This window comes from Sorex fumeus, unplaced genomic scaffold, assembly GCF_029834395.1.
Source record: "Sorex fumeus unplaced genomic scaffold, SorFum_2.1 ptg000024l, whole genome shotgun sequence".
NCBI classification, from domain to species: Eukaryota; Metazoa; Chordata; class Mammalia; order Eulipotyphla; family Soricidae; genus Sorex; species Sorex fumeus.
The window spans coordinates 35,990,111-36,007,450 of record NW_026606081.1 but is presented as its reverse complement, the minus strand read 5'-3'; the positions used below and the strand labels follow the sequence as shown (position 1 = coordinate 36,007,450).

At 41.5% G+C, this 17,340-nt stretch overlaps 1 protein-coding gene across 1 annotated transcript in view; it reads left to right on the top strand.

Moving 5' to 3' along the window:
* Nucleotides 1–14,540, top strand: part of CBR4 (carbonyl reductase 4) — a 29,105-nt gene extending 14,565 nt beyond the window's left edge. Inside the window, exon 5 of the mRNA XM_056114198.1 lies at nucleotides 13,984–14,540. Coding sequence (XP_055970173.1) covers nucleotides 13,984–14,162 — 179 coding nt within the window. The 3' untranslated portion in view covers nucleotides 14,163–14,540. The remainder of the gene's footprint in view (nucleotides 1–13,983) is intronic.
* Nucleotides 14,541–17,340: the final 2,800 nt, after the last annotated feature.

The following is a 17,340-nucleotide window of genomic DNA, read 5'->3' as shown; positions in this document are numbered from 1 at the left end:
TGGGTTTAGGGATCTGGGTGCTGGGTTTGAACTTGGGTTGACTGCGTGTAAGGCAAATGCCCTACCCACTGTAATATTGCTTTGGTCCTGGACCAGGTACTTTGATGAGCAGAAGTTCCCCATTTCTAAGAAAAAATTCTTATTTAAACACACACATATGTATATATGTATATATGTATATAGTATACATATATATACATATACACTTAGTGTGCTGTGATGAGGAAATAGGTATGTTCTAAGTTATGTCATGTCCTTTGAGCTATCTGTTGGTATAGGAGCGATGAGGTTTGTAGTCAGCTGGGAATCTCTGCCTCAACCCAGTTGTGTGATCAGTAATAACATCATTTGTTGGATAGTGGCACCTACTGGTAGTTCATAATTTTTATAGCCCAGCCTGAGAGGCATTGTAAGCATATAGTAAAATGAGTAGAGCAGCATTTCTGGAACTTTTTAAATAAAGGAATGATATGGAAGAGTCTTGTGGGACTAAGGAGAGAACACAAACTGCAAAGAAATGCAAGCACACACACACACACACAAACAGCTATGAACTTCTAACAACTCTGCTTGGCTATTATATAAGATAGAATCCAGAATATTGATGTGCAGTGCCCTGAGCTGTGAATATATTTATAAGTGAAAATCAGGGGGCTCATGAGGTGTAGCATAAAACGGCTGAAATTTGTTAGGGTCTCACTTAGCGTTTGAGACTAGCTTTACATTTTTATTCGATCTCTAATAAAGGGAGGAAAGATACATATGAATTTCCAAAAGCTGCCGATAAATTTCAGGGGCAGTGAAAACGATTCTGTAGTATACTGTATTCATCTGTAGGTGACATTACACATTTGTCAAAACACAGAATTATACTACCCAAAAACATGCATCCCAGTGTAAATCCATGGCCCTTATTTAATAATGGTTGGTCAGTCTCAGTTTGGCAAATGGATCACTCTATAGCAAGGTATTGAATATTGGGGAAGCCAATAAGGATGGTGTGATGAGAGGATTTATAGGGACTCCCTATGCTTTCTGCTCATTTCTTCTGTAAACCTTAAAGTGCTCTACAACTTAGGTCTATAGTTAAGAAAATGAAGCAGCAGATGATGAGAGAAACACTCCTGGGTTGTTGTATGTATTTTTTTCCTGCATCATCAAAGAGGCAAAGTCAGCCTTGGTGAAACTGTTCCTTCCTTCCATCCTGGTGGGTGACACTGTTGGAAGGTAGAATCCAAAGGGTGCTATTGGCTGTGCCACCCCAGTTACCCACTCACAGTTCTGGGGCAAGACTGAGACAAGGAAAGTCAGAGACCAGCACCCTTATCTTGAGCAACAGAGGGAAAATATCTGATGGAGCCCAGCTCCAGAGGTCCCAGTTCTGGACTTGTGGTAATTTCTGTTGGATTCAGAGACCCATACCCACCCCCACTCCCCATTCTCATGGCTCAAATCTCTGAAGTGGAGGCTTTCCCCCCTTCCTGCTGGCCTTGTCCTTGAACTTGTGTGGCTGCAGAAATCTCCCTTCCTCTGACAATGATCATTTATTTCAAGGTGAAAACATCTTCAAGTGGCCCCTCACAGATAGCTTGGAGGAATCCTAAAGTTTCCGAAAAGCCAAACCCATTCTCCCAGAAACAGTGTAGACGGGTTCACCAGGAAACAGTGTAGACAGGTTCCCTTGTAGATGGGTTCCCTGGAAACAATGTAGATGGTTCCCCTGGAAACAGTGTTGACGAATTCTGCTGGAAACAGTATAGACAGATTCCCCCGAAACAGGGTAGACGGGTTCCCTCGGAAACAGGGTAGACGGGTTTTCCTGGAATCAGTGTAGATGGATTCTCCTAGAAACAGGGTAGACAGGTTCCCCGAAATCAGTGTAGACAGGTACCCCCGGAATCAGTGTAGATGGATTCCCCAGAAATGGTGTAGACGGGTCCCCCAAGAAACAGTGTAGACAGGTTCCCCGGAAACAGTGTAGACGGGTTCCCCAAGAAACAGCTAGACGGGTTCCCGGGAAACAGTGTAGACGGGTTCCCCAAGAAACAGCGTAGATGGGTTCCCCGGAAACAGTGTAGACAGGTTCCTTTTAGCACAGGTTCCTTTTAGCACAGTGTAGACAGGTTCCTTTTAGCACAGGTTCCTTTTAGCACAGTGTAGACAGGTTCCTTTTAGCACAGGTTCCTTCGGCACCAAGCCGAACCCACCCCTGATTTGCCTCCGGGTCGGAACTCTCACTGCGACTGCCCTTGTGTGAACCGAGGGTTCTTCTGCGGGTCTTGCCTACCCAGGCTTCAGCAGGGGCCATGCAGACCGCGCCCTGAGCGGACTCGAATTTCCTCTCCTACTTGACTCTTGGTAGGTAGTACCCAGAGGAATGGGCGGGTCTTTGCGCCTCGGCTTCCTGGACTTGTCTCTGATGCAGAAGTCCTACCTGTTAGCGCAGGGCACCGGGTTCCTCAGCGCAGTTTCATTGTTGGTTTTTGACATTTTATGTATGTGGTTTTCTTTGGGGGCCACAGCCTCCTTGGTTCCTGGGAGTCACTCTTGGAGGTGTTCAGGGGACCATGCATTGCTAGGAATTGAACCTGGGCCGCCTGCATGTGAAGCTCACCCTCAGCCCATTGAGCATGTGCTCTCTCTCCTCTCTCCCTCTCTCTCTCCCTCCCTCTCTCCCTCTCTCTCCCTCTTCCTCCCTCTTCCTCCCTCTCCCTCTTCTCTCTTCTTCTTCCTCCCTCTCATCCCTCCCTCTCTCTCTCTCCTCTCTCCCTCTCCCTCCCTCTCTCCTCTCTCTCTTCTCTCCTTACTTTTCCACTCTCTCTTTCCTCTCTCTCTCCCTCTCTCTCCTCTCTCCCTCTCCCTCCCTCTCTCCTCTCTCTCTTCTCTCCTTACTTTTCCACTCTCTCTTTCCTCTCTCTCTCTCCCTCCCTCTCCTCTTTCCCTCTCCCTTTCTCTCTCTCCATCCTCTCTCTCCCTTCTGTCTCTCTCCTCTCTCTCTCCCCCTTTCTCTCCTCCTGCTTCTCCCCTCCCCTTCCTCCCCTCTCAGGTCATAGTTTTGTTGGTATTAGGAAAATAGAGAACAGAGTTTGGTTTAATGTCCTAATCCACTGAGCATTTTCCCACAGAGTGCAGCCATTGAGGAAAAAGAAACTGAGGCATAGCAGGGCAGGAGTGATCATACAGCAGTAAGGCCTTTCATGTGTTTGCCTTGACCCTGGCATCCCATATGGTCCCCTGAGCTCGCCAGGAATAATTCCTAAATTAAGAGGCAGATAACGCCTCAGCATGCAGAATGTGGCCTGAAGCCCTCCCCTCCCCCCCCAAAAGGAAATTGAGCCTAGACATTGCTAATCCTAGTTATAAAATATTTATTGCAAAGCATTTGCAATATAGTTAATTTTTTTTAGATTAAAATGCATCATTGATTTTCAGGTGAGTTTGAGAATGAGAAAATATTTTATCAGTAAATTGCTGGAATTCAGTATGATTTTAGAAAAAAGGATAATTCTCTGAAGAAAGATGATAATAGGAACTTGTAACTTTAATTCATTCAACTTTTTTTAATAAAAAAACACATGAGGTGAACTTTCTTCCTAATAAACTCTAAAGAATCTTTGAAAATAAAAGTGTCCAAAGGCATCATTTGGGGCCAGAGAAATAACCCAGAGGTTATCTTGTGGTCCCCAGCACCACCAGGAAGTAACCCCTGAGTATTACCAGGGGTGGCCCAAACTACCCACCTTTCCTCCCAGAAGAAGACATCAAATTGGATATAGGGAGTCCCTTGCTGGTACTTCTTAAATGGCCTGGATTGCCTGTTGAGTGCCTCAACTCTTCCCAGAGGCATTGTTTGGATTGCAGTTTGCTTGCAGTTCTGTAGAAGCTGGCTATCCTGCCCTATCGTTGTCTTTGTTGGCTGCTTCTGTTATTCCTGTGTTCCTTCTGTCCTCATTTCTTTTTTTTTTTTTTTTTTTTTGGCCTTTTGGGTCCCTTTCAGCGATGCTCAGAGGTTACTCCTGGCTCTGGACTCAGGAATTATTCCTGGCTATGCTTGTGGGACCATATGGGATGCCAGGGATCAAACCCAGGTTGGCCACATGCAAGGCCAACACCCTGTGAAGGTAATGAAGGAAATTTTGCTGAACATGACAGAGACATGGAACAGAGATTGCATAGGGTTAAGGCCTGTGCTTAGCATAACTGGCCCCAGTTTCATCCTCAGCACCACATGGTCATTCAAGGGGTACCAGCTATGAAGGCCCTTGAGCACCTCTGAGTGTGACCCTGGAGACCCTGCAGCAACTCCCTGGTGACTCAGGTGATTGTCAGCATCCAGGGCTCAAGAGGTCCATTCTGGGCCCTTGTTGGGCCTCTGGTTGGCTAAGAATTGCTGGGGTCCCTGAGTCTCCTCAGCACCACTCAGAAGGGCTAAATAAATAAATAAATAAATAAGGTAAGATTTTTTTTCTGTCATGGGAGTTTTTTTTTTTTCAGAAATCACTAGTTTACTGTACAAATTAAATTGACCCGATATAAACTCCATTGGTTTTTAGAATCAAATTATTGTTTTAAAAAAAACTGCTTCAACTAACATTCACGTGAAGTAATAAAAAGGGTATCACTATTTGTTCAGATTAAAATCAAACAAAAGATTACAGAGCACCAATTAAAAAATAAGAGCACACATTTCTACATAATTTATTTTTCTTTTAAAAATAATAGAAAATATGCTGCTTGTTTACCTTTGCTTTTATTTGTACGTGAATGTTATGACTATGTTTCTAGATGACCTCAGATTTTTATCAGTACTGGGACATGTGTGGGAAAAAGGTATGATTATGTAGATGTTATTTATTTGTGTATGTTTTTTCCTTATGCTGAATCTTAGCATAACACACTGGTTGGGATTATAGCCTAAGACCCGTGAATCAGGTGTCAGGGGAGATAGCTCTGCAATCATGGCATATGTTTTAATGCTTTTCCTGATCAGACAAGTTTTCAGTTTCTAGGAGAAGATCAAATTACGGGGTAACTGAGGGGAAACCTAGTCTCCATGAAAACACTGAAGCTGGAGGGGATTCAAGAGATTAGAACAGCAGAAGAGCCAGCTTATAGTTGATGAAAATGAGATTGTTCAATAGTCTATCCACTCCAACTAGTTTTCTCCCTGGTGCTCAAGCAATAAAAAGTATCCCTGCTGTGCAGATATGGAGCTGTTGCTACAGCTTCACATCTTCTCTACAGGTCTCCCCTTCTTCTTTGGAAGCTGTTTTCCCTGAGATAGCCTGATGTGTCAGAGAACACAGTGCAGGAATGAGGGTCTGAGGTGAAAATACACAAAAACACAAAAGAGTATATACATTGCAAAAAAATAAATAAATCACAAGATATGTCATTGGTATGCTTCCTGGAGAAGGTTGAACCCATGGTGCAGCTATCCAAAGCAGCAAATAAATGAAATCCTATTGACCCAGTATGGGGAGGGAGCATAAGATAAGTGCAGTTCCCCCAATCATCCCTTTGACCTTTCATCATCATCATTATTATTATTTATAATTTTATTTATTGAATCACCGTGAGAGCAGTTACAAAGCTTTCGGGTCTAAGTCTCGGTCATACAATGAAACACCCATACCTTCACCAGTGCCCATTCTCCACTACCAAAAACCCCAGTGTAACCCCATCCCACACCCTCACCCCAACTGTGGGGCAGATGATTTCCATATTACTCTCTCTCTACTTTTATCACATTCAATATTTTGACACCAAACCCACTATTATTATTTGAGAGATTACCCCAACACTCAGATCTACTGAAAAGGCAACAGTAGACAATTTGTGTTCTATTTCTGGCTATGAATAACATGTCATGTGGCTGCAGTAGGGCCACATGATTTTGAAATTCCGAAATTTTTTTTTTAAACACCATGAGGTACAGTTGTAGATTTACAATTTTTTGTGCTTGGGTTTAGATTATACAATGATCAAATACCCATCCCTCCACCAGTGCCCATTTTCCACCACCATGGATAATATCCCTTCCACCCCCATCCCTCCCATCCCACCTTGCCTCTGTGGCAGGGCGATCCCTTGTGTTCTCTCTCTCCTTTTGGGTGTTGTGGTCTGCAAAAGAGACTTTGAGTGGCAAACATGTTCAGTCCATAGTCTACTTTCTTTTTTTTTTTTGAGAGAAAAAAGTTATAATTAAATTATAATTATAAGCAGAAAATTGATGGTGACTACTAGGAAAGAGTTTCTTTTTTTTTTTTTAATTTTTTTGTTATTAGTGAAACACCATGAGGTACAGTTGTAGATTTACAAATTTTTGTGCTTGGATCTCGGTCATACCACGATCAAATACCCATCCCTCCACCAGTGCCCATTTTCCACCACCAGGATAATATCCCTCCCCCCCATCCCCCCACCCCCCACCCCCCCATCCCCCCCTGCCACTGTGGCAGGGCATTCCCTTTTGTTCTCTCTCTCCTTTTGGGTGTTGTGATCAGCAAAAGAGGCAATGAGTGGCGAACATGTTCAGTCCAGTCTACTTTCAACCTGCATCTCCCCTCCTGGGAGGATCCTCCAAACACCCTCCATTTGGTGTTCCCTTTTCTATCTGAACTGTCCTTTCCCCTAGAATACCCGGCTGGCCTCTAAGCTATGGAGTAATCCTCCTGGTGTTGATCTCAGCTATTCTTGGGTATTAATCTCATATTTTGTTATTTTATATCCCCCGATGAATGCAGTCTTTCTATGTCTATCCCTCTCTTTCTGCATAGTCTACTTTCAACATGCATCTTCCCTCCTGGGAGGATCCTCCAAACATCCTTTATTTGGTGCTCCCTTCTCTATCTGAGCTGCCCTTTCCCCTAGAATGCCTGGCTGGCCTCTAAGCTATGGAGTAATCCTCCTGGTGCTGATCTCAGCTATTCTTGGGTATTAATCTCAATTTTGTTACTTTATATTCCCCAGATGAATGCAATCTTTCTATGTCTATCCCTCTCTTTCTGACTCATTTCGCTTAGCATGATACTTTCCATGTTGTACCACTTGTACATAAATTTCATGACTTCATCTTTTCTAACAGCTACATAGTACTCCATTGTGTAGATGTACCAAAGTTTTTTTAACCAGTCATCTGTTCTTGGGCATTCAGGTTTCTTCCAGTTTCTGACTATTGTAAGGAGTGCTGCAATGAACAAACAAGTGCAGATGTCACTTCGACTATACATTTTTGCCTCTCTGGGATATATTCCCAGGAGTGGTATTGCTGGGTCAAATGGGAGCTCAATTTCTAATTTTTTGAGCATCATCCATACTGTTTTCCAGAAGGGCTGAACCAGTTGACATTCCCACAAATAGTGAAGGAGTGTCCCTTTCTCGCCACATCTGCGCCAACATCAGTTGCTTTTGTTCTTTTGGATGTGGGCCAGTCTCTGAGGTGTGAGATGGTATCTCATTGTGGTTTTGATCTGCATCTCCCTGATAATGATGTAGAGCATTTTCTCATGTGCTTTTTTGCCATTTGGGTTTCTTCTTTGAGAAAGTTTCTGTTCATTTCATTGCCCCATTTTTTGATGGGGTTGGATGTTTTCTTCTTGTGGAGTTCAGCCAGTATTTTGTATATCCTTAATATCAACCCCTTGTCAGATGTTTATTTGGCGAATATCCTTTCCCATTCTGTAGACTGTCTTTGTATTTTGGTCACTGTTTCTTTTGAGGTGCAGAAACTTCTTAGTTTAAGATAGTCCCATTTATCTATCTCTGTTTTCACTTGCTCGGCCAGTGGCGTGGCATCTTTGAAGATACCATTAGCTTCAATGTCATGGAGGGTTTTGGCAACTTTGTCTTCAATGTACCTTATGGTTTCTGGTCTGATGTTAAGGTCTTTAATCCATTTTGATCTTACTTTTGTACATGGTGTTAGGCAGAGTTCTGAGCCCACTTTTTTGCATGTAGCCGTCCAGTTCTGCCAGCACACTTTGTTAAAGAGGCTTTCCTTACTCCATTTCACATTACTTGCACCTTTATCAAAGATTAGATGATCATATGATTGAGGGGAGATGTCAGTGTATTCAACCCTATTCCACTGGTCTGCAGTTCTGCCTTTGTTCCAGTACCATGCTGTTTTGATTATTACTGCTTTGTAGTACAGTTTGAAGTTAGGGAGGTTGATTCCTCCCATTTTCTTTTTCCCAAGAATTGCTTTAGCTCTTCGTGGGGGCTTATTGTTCCATATAAATTTCAGGAGTGTTTGCTCCATTTCTTTGAAGAATGTCATGGATATCCTTATAGGGATTGCATTGAATTTATACAATGCTTTCAGTAGTATTGTCATTTTGACAATGTTAAGTCTCCTGACCCATGAGCAGGGGATATCTTTCCATTTCCTCATGTCCTCTTTTATTTCCTAAAGTAGCATTTTGTAGTTTTCTTTGTACAGGTCCTTTATTTCCTTAGTTAAGCTGATTCCTAGGTACTTGATTTTCTGGGGCACAATTGTGAATGGGATTGTTTTTTCATGTCGCTTTCTTCTCTCTCACTGTTTGCATATAGGAAAGCCATGGACTTTTGGGTATTGATTTTATAGCCTGAAACTTTACTATATGAGTCTATTGTTTCTAGGAGTTTTTTGGTGGAAGTTATTGGGTTCTCTAAGTATAGTATCATATCATCTGCGAATAGTGAGAGCTGGATTTCTTCCTTTCCTACCTGAATGCCCTTAATATGTTTTTCTTGCCTAATCGCTATTGCAAGTACTTCCAGTACTATATTGAACAGCAGTGGAGAGAGTGGGCATCCTTGTCTCGTCCCTGATCTTAGAGGGAAGACTCTCAGTTTTTCCCCATTAAGGATGATGCTTCCTGTAGTAGGCTTGTGGTAGATGGCTTTAATTATGTTGAGGAAAGTCCCCTCTATACCCATATTGGCTAGGGTTTTCATCATAAAGGGGTGCTGGATCTTGTCAAATGCTTTCTCTGCATCTATTGATATAATCATATGCTTTCTATCTTTTCTTTTGTTGATATGATGGATTATGTTGATTGATTTCCGAATGTTAAACCATCCTTGCATCCCTGGGATGAATCCTACTTGGTCATAGTGTATGATCTTTTTGATGAGTAGTTGGATTCTATTTGCTAATAGTTTGTTGAGGATCTTTGCATCTGTGTTCATCAGGGATATCGGTCTGTAATTCTCTTTCTTTGTGGTATCTCTGTCTGCTTTTGGTATCAGTGTGATATTTGCTTCGGAGAAAATGTTCGGAAGTGTTTTTGATATTTCCATTTCGTGGAAAAGCTTAAAGAGGATTGGGAGCAAGTCTTCTTTAAAGATTTGAAGAATTCACTAGTGAATCCAGGACTTTTGTGCTTGGGGAGACTTTTTATTACCATTTCAATTTTCTTGATGGTGATAGGTCTGTTCAGGTATTCCAGGTCTTCTTGGTTCAGCCTTGGGAGTCTGTAGGAGTCTAGGAATTTATCCATTTCCTCGAGGTTTTGATGTTCCGTGGCATAAAGCTTCTCAAAGTATTCCCTGAGGATCCTTTGAATTTCTGTAGTTTCTGTTGTAATGACCCCCTTTTCGTTTCTGATTCAGCTTATTAGGGTTTTCTCTCTCCCTTTCTTTGTGAGTTTTGCTAGAGGCTTATTGATCTTGTTAATTTTCTCAAAGAACCAACTCTTGGTTTCATTGATCTTTCGGATTGTTTTTTGGGTTTCCATCTCGTTAATCTCTGCTCTGAGTTTTATTATTTCCTTTTTCCTGTTTGGGTTGTGCTCCTTTTTTTGGTCCTTCTCCAAGCTCTTAAGCTGTGAGGTTAGGTTTCTTATGTGTGCTCGCTCCTCCTTCCTGAGGAATGCTTGTAGAGCTATAAACTTTCCTCTTAACACAGCTTTTGCTGTGTCCCATAAGTTTTGGTAACTCGTGTTCTCATTTTCATTCGTTTCTAGGAATCTTTTCATTTCCTCTTTGATTTCCTGTCTAAGCCACTCATTCAATAGTAAAGTAAAAGTAAAGTAAAGTCCCTCCCGTTGATCATCGATTTGCTCGAGCAGGCCCAGTAATGTCTCCATTGGAGACTTTGTTGTTACTGTGTCTGGCATATCGAATACGTCACGGGGAGCTTGCCAGGCTCTGCTGTGCGGGTGAGATACTCTCAGTAGCTTGCCGGGCTCTCCAAGAGGGGCGGAGGAATCAAAGTCGGGTCGGCCATGTTGGCTGCGTGCAAGGCAAACGCCCTACCGCTGTGCTATCGCTCCAGTCCAGCACTGTTTAATTTCCAGGTGTTTGATTTAGTTTTCTGTTTTTGTGTGTGATTTACTTCTAATTTTAGCGCATTATGGTCTGAGAAGATTGTTGATACAATCTCTATCTTCTTAATTTTATGGAGGCATGTTTTGTGGCTCAGCATGTGGTCTATCTTGGAGAATGTTCCATGTACGCTTGAGAAGAATGTGTATTCAGCTTTTTGTGGATGAAGTGTCCTGTATATATCTACTAAGTCCTTTCTTCCATTGTTTCACTCAGTTAAAGTATGTCCTTGCTAAGCTTGAGTCTGGTTGATCTATCAAGAGGTGACAAAACGGTGTTGAAGTCTCCCACTAGTATTATGTTGCTATTGATGTCTTTTTCCAAATCTATGAGTAGTTGTTTAAAGTACTTTGCTGGTCTCTCATTAGGTGCATATTCATTTTTTATTTTAAGTTCTTCCTGTTGTACAGATCCTTTGATCAATAAGAAATGGCCTTCACTGTCTCTTATGACCTTCTTCACTCTGAAATCGATGTGGATGGCTACCCCAGCTTTTTTATGGGAGCTGTTTGCCTGTAGGATTGTTTTCCAGCCTTTGACTCTGAGTCTGTTTTTGCTTTGACTATTGAGATGTGTTTTTTTGCAGGCAGCAGAATGTTGGGTTCAATTTTCTAATCCATCCTGCCACTCTATGTCTTTTAATTGGTGCGTTTAGCCCATTGACATTGAGAGAGATTATTGTTATGGGATTTTGTCCCATTGTTCTGTTGAAATTTGGTGTATTTGAGGGGCCTTTCTTGCCTTAAAGTAGCCCATTTAGTTGTTCTTGTAACCATGGTTTTGAGTCTATGAAGTTCCTGAGCTGTTGTTTGTCTGTGAAACTGTGTGTTCCTTCTATTATGAATGAGAGTCTCGCTGGGTAAAGTATTTTTGGAGAGGCATTTATTTCATTGAGTTTTTTTACTATGTCCCACCATTGTTTTCGGGCCATGAAGGTTTCATCAGAAAAATTAGCTGTGAATTTTAAGGATGCTCCTTTGTAAGAGATTTCTTTCTTCGATTTTGCTGCTTTCAGAATTTTGTCTCTTTCTAAGGTTTTGGTCATTTTGATCAGAATGTGTCTTGGGGTATTTTTATTCGGATTTCTTCTAGCTTGTACCCTTCGGGCCTCCTGAATGTGGTCACATGTTTTCTTCAGCTCTGGAAATGTTGTAGCAATGATGTCTTTGACAGTTTCTTCTTCATCAAGGTTTTCTTCCTGTCCCTCTGGGACTCCAATAATTCTTGGAGTTAGCCCTCTTGGCTTCGTCACGATCTTCTCTTGCCATCTGTTCCCGAATAGTGAGTCTCTTTTCCATTTTCTGCTCTTTCCTGGAGAGTCTCTGAACTTCATCTTCGAGCTCACTGATTCTGTTCTCAGCGGCTGTTACTATGCTTCTGAGGCCTTCCACTGAGTTTTTCAATTCGCCTACCAGGTTTTTCAGGTCTGACATTTCCGATTGCATTTTCCTCATTTCTGCCTTCAAATCCTCTTGTCTTTTACTGGCATTGCTTTCCATTGTTTCTTTTCATTCCCTAACCATCCTGAGTAGCTCCCTTCTGAATTCCTTGTCAGAGAGGTTGTCTAACTACAGTACTGTTGATGTCTTCTGGGCTAGCCTCTTCAATAAGAAAGTTTGGTGGGCTTTTGCATTGCTTTACCATTGTGACAAGTGTGGTTTAATCCTTCACGTTCACTGTTACTATTCTGCTTGATATGCAGTGTGAGTTGATATAGGCTTATGAGTTATTGGCTACTGAGTTTCTAGTGGCTGAGCTAAAATAGAGAAGATTCCATCTAAGAAGGTAGTTTATTGTTCCTAGGGCATATGTAGTGGGAGAATATTTCGTGGCTGCTAACATGGCCGCGGCTCTGGAAAGGGTCCCTGTGCTGGTCCCGCACAGATCAGGGGAAAAAACCGGCTGTCCTATGAGATCAAGCTAGCTGCGCATGCCCAGAGAAAGTCCCAGGCCTTGGGAGCGGGCTGTACCTGAATGGAAGGGGAGAGAGTTCGCGGAGACCTTCAGCTTTGTTGCTGGGAGGTGGGTTCGGTTCCCATCCCGCGCAGATCAGGGGGAAAAAAAGAGAGATTTTATTCAACAGTGTAGTGTATCTTATAGTGAAATTGGTAAATAATGTAAAATTATTTTCTTACTCCAGGCGCATATGATGCCTAAGCACATGTGTTAGTTAGTTTTGGCTACACCCATCAGTGCTCAGAGCTTACACAGAGCTTACTTGCTTCTGTGCTCAGGGATCACTCCTGGTGGGGCTTGGGGGACTATATCCAGTGCTGGGAATTGAACCCACACTGACCATATGCATAGCAAATGCTCTAGCTGCTTTACTATCTGTCTAGTCCCAATTTTCTCCCATATAAAGTAGCCTTCTAAAGCAGTGTTACCCAAAGTGGTTGATACCCCAATGGGATGGCATTGGAATGATGGTGGCCAGTAGTAGCCTTGGGATATAATAGAGGGACACTTTCTGTTTGTTCACTGGGAAGGGAAGAAAGGAGATTTCCAGAAGGGTGCTGGGAAAGTTTCTTAGGCTAAATAATCTTGGGAACCTCTGTCCTAGAGCATTATCTTAACCCCCCTGTATTTAACTTGTTCTATTGCATGAGTGGCCAATAATTTACCTTAACTGTTTTATTACTGGAAGACATTCAAGTCATTTCTAGTGTTTCTTTTTTTTTTTTTCCCCTCCAAATGAAGCTGTGACTATATTGGACTTTGTGATAGAAAAATCAGATTATTTATCATGGAGCTTGTAATGAAGTGTAGATATCTATAAATGAAAGCTTTATACTATAGAATATATTCTCTGTAAGCTTTATTGAATATACCAATTTCTTGTAAAACCTGAATTTTCTTTGTATGCTGCATCATAAGTGGAACAGACCATAGATTTGTTTTTGTTTATCAGAAAGGTCCTCCTGTATTTATCTGTCTTCATTATAGGAAGTGGAACTAACCAGAACGTCAGATCAGTTCAGCTTTGTGATGCCTGCTTACTCACTACTCTGTCCTCATCTCGCCACCTGCATAGATCAAAATCAGTCAGTTCCCTGGTACATTGCTTATACTTCTGCTAGGGTATTCCTCACGTTCTTAAAATTAAGGTGTATGTGACTATATATCGTCTATAAATTATAGATTCCCCCAAGGAAAGTAGGGCTGGAGCGATAGCACAGTGGTAGGGTGTTTGCCTTGCACGCAGTCAACATGGCTGACCCAAGTTCGATTCCTCCGCCCCTCTCGGAGAGCCCGGCATGCTACCAAGAGGATCTCGCCCGCACGGGAGATGCCAAACACAGTAACAACAAAGTCTCCAATGGAGACGTTACTGGGCCCGCTCGAGCAAATCAGTGATCAACGGGAGGGCCTTTACTTTACTTACTTTAAGGAAAGGAATTTTTTATTCATGTTTTTGTTCACCCATTTGTATTATACTAAGAATTGGGTTACATATTTGGGGTCACATATTTCAGTGTTCAATAATATATTTTCATTGTATCAAATTGAATAAAGATGTTGACTTGTTTATTTCATTCCCAGAAAAACTGTATTTCTTAAACTACGTGTATCAGCCGTCTCAAATTAAGTATCTAAGTGCGAGATCTCATTGAAATTGAGCGTATATCATAGTGTCCAGCCTTTCCAACTAAACATACATTTCTCTTTTAGGATTTGTTCACACAGATATGACGAAAGACTTGAAAGAAGAACAGTTGAAGAAAAATATCCCTCTCGGGAGGTTTGGAGAACCTATGGATGTGGCCCATGCTGTCGTGTTTCTTTTAGAATCACCCTATATCACAGGTCACGTCCTAGTAGTTGATGGGGGATTACAACTCGTGATATAACTTATAAGTTATACAGTGGCACACTTTGGCTATTGGTTAGTCATCCCACCCTACATAGGTGACATGTGCTAATCAAGCCTGTTGATTCCACGTATACTGATTCTATCTTCATATGAATAATCTGGAGAAAGCATAGATGACCTGTGATGGTTTCTAAATGGCATGTAGTTTAGAGGCCTTGGCAATTTTAGCATATAGATTTTTCATAAGGAATCTAAACAGGTGCTAGGGGCCTGAGAGATAGTACAGCAAACAGGGCACTTGCCTTGTATGTGCCGAACTGGGTGTAATCCTCTGCACTCCAAATGGTCCCTTTACCACTACCAGGAGATACCTGAGTGCAAAGCCACGAGTAAAGCCCCAAGTACTATTGGGTGTCAGCCAAAGACAAAAAAATAAAATAAAGGAATATAAAAAGATATTTTGCTTTATGTGTTTTGTCTCAAAAGTGGAAGAATTCTTGTGGCAATTTCATATATTATATGACAATATTATATGTTTTAGTGATGTTTTATTATATTGATTGCATTCTTTAGAAGTGGGTCATTATCAAATAAGAGTGTTTACAGGGTAGGAGTCAGAGAAATAGTACAGTAGGTAGGGTGTTTGCCTTGTACACAGCTGACCCGGGTTTGGTCCCCAGCATCCCATATGGTACCCTGAGCACCGCCCAAACTAATTCCTGTGTGTAGAGCCAGGAGGTACCCCTAATCATCACCGTGTGGCCCCAAAACAAAATCAAGAATATTTACAGTGTATTGGGCTGGAGTGATAGCACATCGGGTAGGGTGTTTGCCTTGCACGCAGCCGACCCGTGTTCAATCCCCAGCATCCCATATGACCCCCTGAGCACAGCCATGAGTAGTTCCTGAGTTCAGAGCTAGGAGTGACCCCTGTGCATCGCCAGGTGTGACCCAAAAAGCCAAAAAAAAAAACCCAATATTTACAGTGTACATACAGTACATGTCAACCTATGATAAATTCTGCAAAAGTTAAATACTCTTGTATATGTCTTAAACTATCAATTTTTATGAGAATAAAAGTAGTATCAGTTAGATTCAGATATGAATTTAGGTGTTTCTGTAAGTGACATTACTCCTGGGTAAATAATATTCAAATCTGTGGTATACTTGATCAATTCTGTAGAAAGTTTCAAGTATGACGAGGAATTAACTCTTAAGGTTTATGATGAAATGCATATACATCTTTAACTTAGGAAATATGAGGTACTTATTTTTAAACCACAAAACACTCAATATAGCACTGTAGCACTGTCCTCCTATTGTTCATCAATTTTCTCGTGTGGGCCAGTAACATCTCCATTGTGGGACTTGTTACTGTTTTTGGCATATCGAATACGTCATGGGTAACTTTTCAGGCTTTGCCGTGCTGGTGGAATACTCTTGGTAGCTTGCTGGGCTCTCCGAGAGGGGCCAAGGAATCAAACCCAGGTCGGCCGCATGCAAGGCAACCACCCTACCTGCTATGCTATTGCTCTGACCCATGACGAGCTGTCAATATAGCAAGATACTTAAAAAAATATAAGAAATAATGACATTTTGGGTGCCCCGGATCAAACCCAAAGCAAGTACTATGCCACTGAGATATGTTCCAGAACCCTGAGATTATGATTTAACAATTAAATATATGTGAATTACTATGAATATAGTAATATTCCCAAACTGGAAAACATAACATTTACTCATGAAGAGTCATAAAGGACCATTTAAATAGTATTCAATTGCAGTGAGTTACTTGGATTTGTAAGTTAAAACAGTCAAAGCATTAGCTTTTGGGGGGGATCACTCCTAGTGGGACTCGGGTGAACATATTGGTTGTCAGAGATCTAATCCTGGCTGGCTGTGTGCCAGGCAATCACCTTACCTGCTGTGCTATCTCTCTGGTCCAGCATTAGTCTTTAAAGAAAATATTTGCTTGATAATAAAGACCTAAATTGGATGTGAATTATCAGGCAACATCTATTTTGTATTGAGCTGTATTATGAGGACTAGTGTGTTGTTTTAAATCACAGTGGGTTCATATTGATTTTTTTATCATATAAAAGTGTCTTAAATATTTGTTGTAGTTAAAAAGTAACACTTTACCAGTTTTATCAGGACTGAGCATTATTTTATGCCAACAGATTTAATTGAAGTGCAAGATTGTGAGGATATATTAAATACTCAGTAATTAAAAATTCACAAATACAATAAAGTAAAATCTGCATTTCAAATAAAAATTATTCCTTTAAAATTATTAACTATTGATTATCTATACCTGTCTGTACTTAGTTAAGTGTTTAGGATGTGAGAAAGTTAAGTGTGAGTGAAATTAGTGCTATTAATCAAGTCTTTTTTGTTTTGTTTTGTTTTTTTGTTTTGTTAGTGAAACACCATGAGGTACAGTTGTAGACTTACAAGTTGTTGTGCTTGAGTTTCAGTTATACAATGATCAAGTACTCATCCTACAACCAGTGCCCATTCTCCACCCCCACCAATCCCAGTATCCCTCCCACCCTCCCACCCCCCATTCCACCCTGCCTCTGTGACAGGGCACTCCCTTTTGTTCTGTCTCTCCTTTTGCGTGCTGTGGTCTGCAGAAGAGACATTGGGTGGCAATCATGTTCGGTCTATAGACTACTTTCAGCATGCATCTCCCATCCTGGGTGGATCTTCCCAGCACCCTTTATTTGGTGCTCCCTTCTCTATCTGAGCTGCCTTTACCCCTAGAATGTGTGGCTGGCCTCTAAGCCATGGAGTGAACAACTTGGTTTAATCAAATCTTTTAACTGCAACATAGGAATACAGAATTTATCAGACATTAACAATGCCAGGCACATAGATGAAATGTAGCAGCAGTTTCAAATGAGGCTTATAAGATAAGAAGAGTGGGCAGAGTGGGCTTATTTTCCAATGTTGGCTTCTCATTTTTTTTTTCAGTATGTTTCTCAATTGTGATTTTGCATTGGTGTGGTTTTTCTTTTTTTAAGGTCAACTTTTCCCACCCCATCCCTACCCAGCAAGATGTCATAATGAAGATGTAAGTTTAGGGCGCCAGCACTAGAAAAGTGATTTACTCTGCCAACATAAAGTCTTCTAGCTTAGATGCACCAACAAATATTTGCTGTGCACTTATGTCTTTTTTATGATGTCTTGCTGGGTGGGGATGGGATGGGACA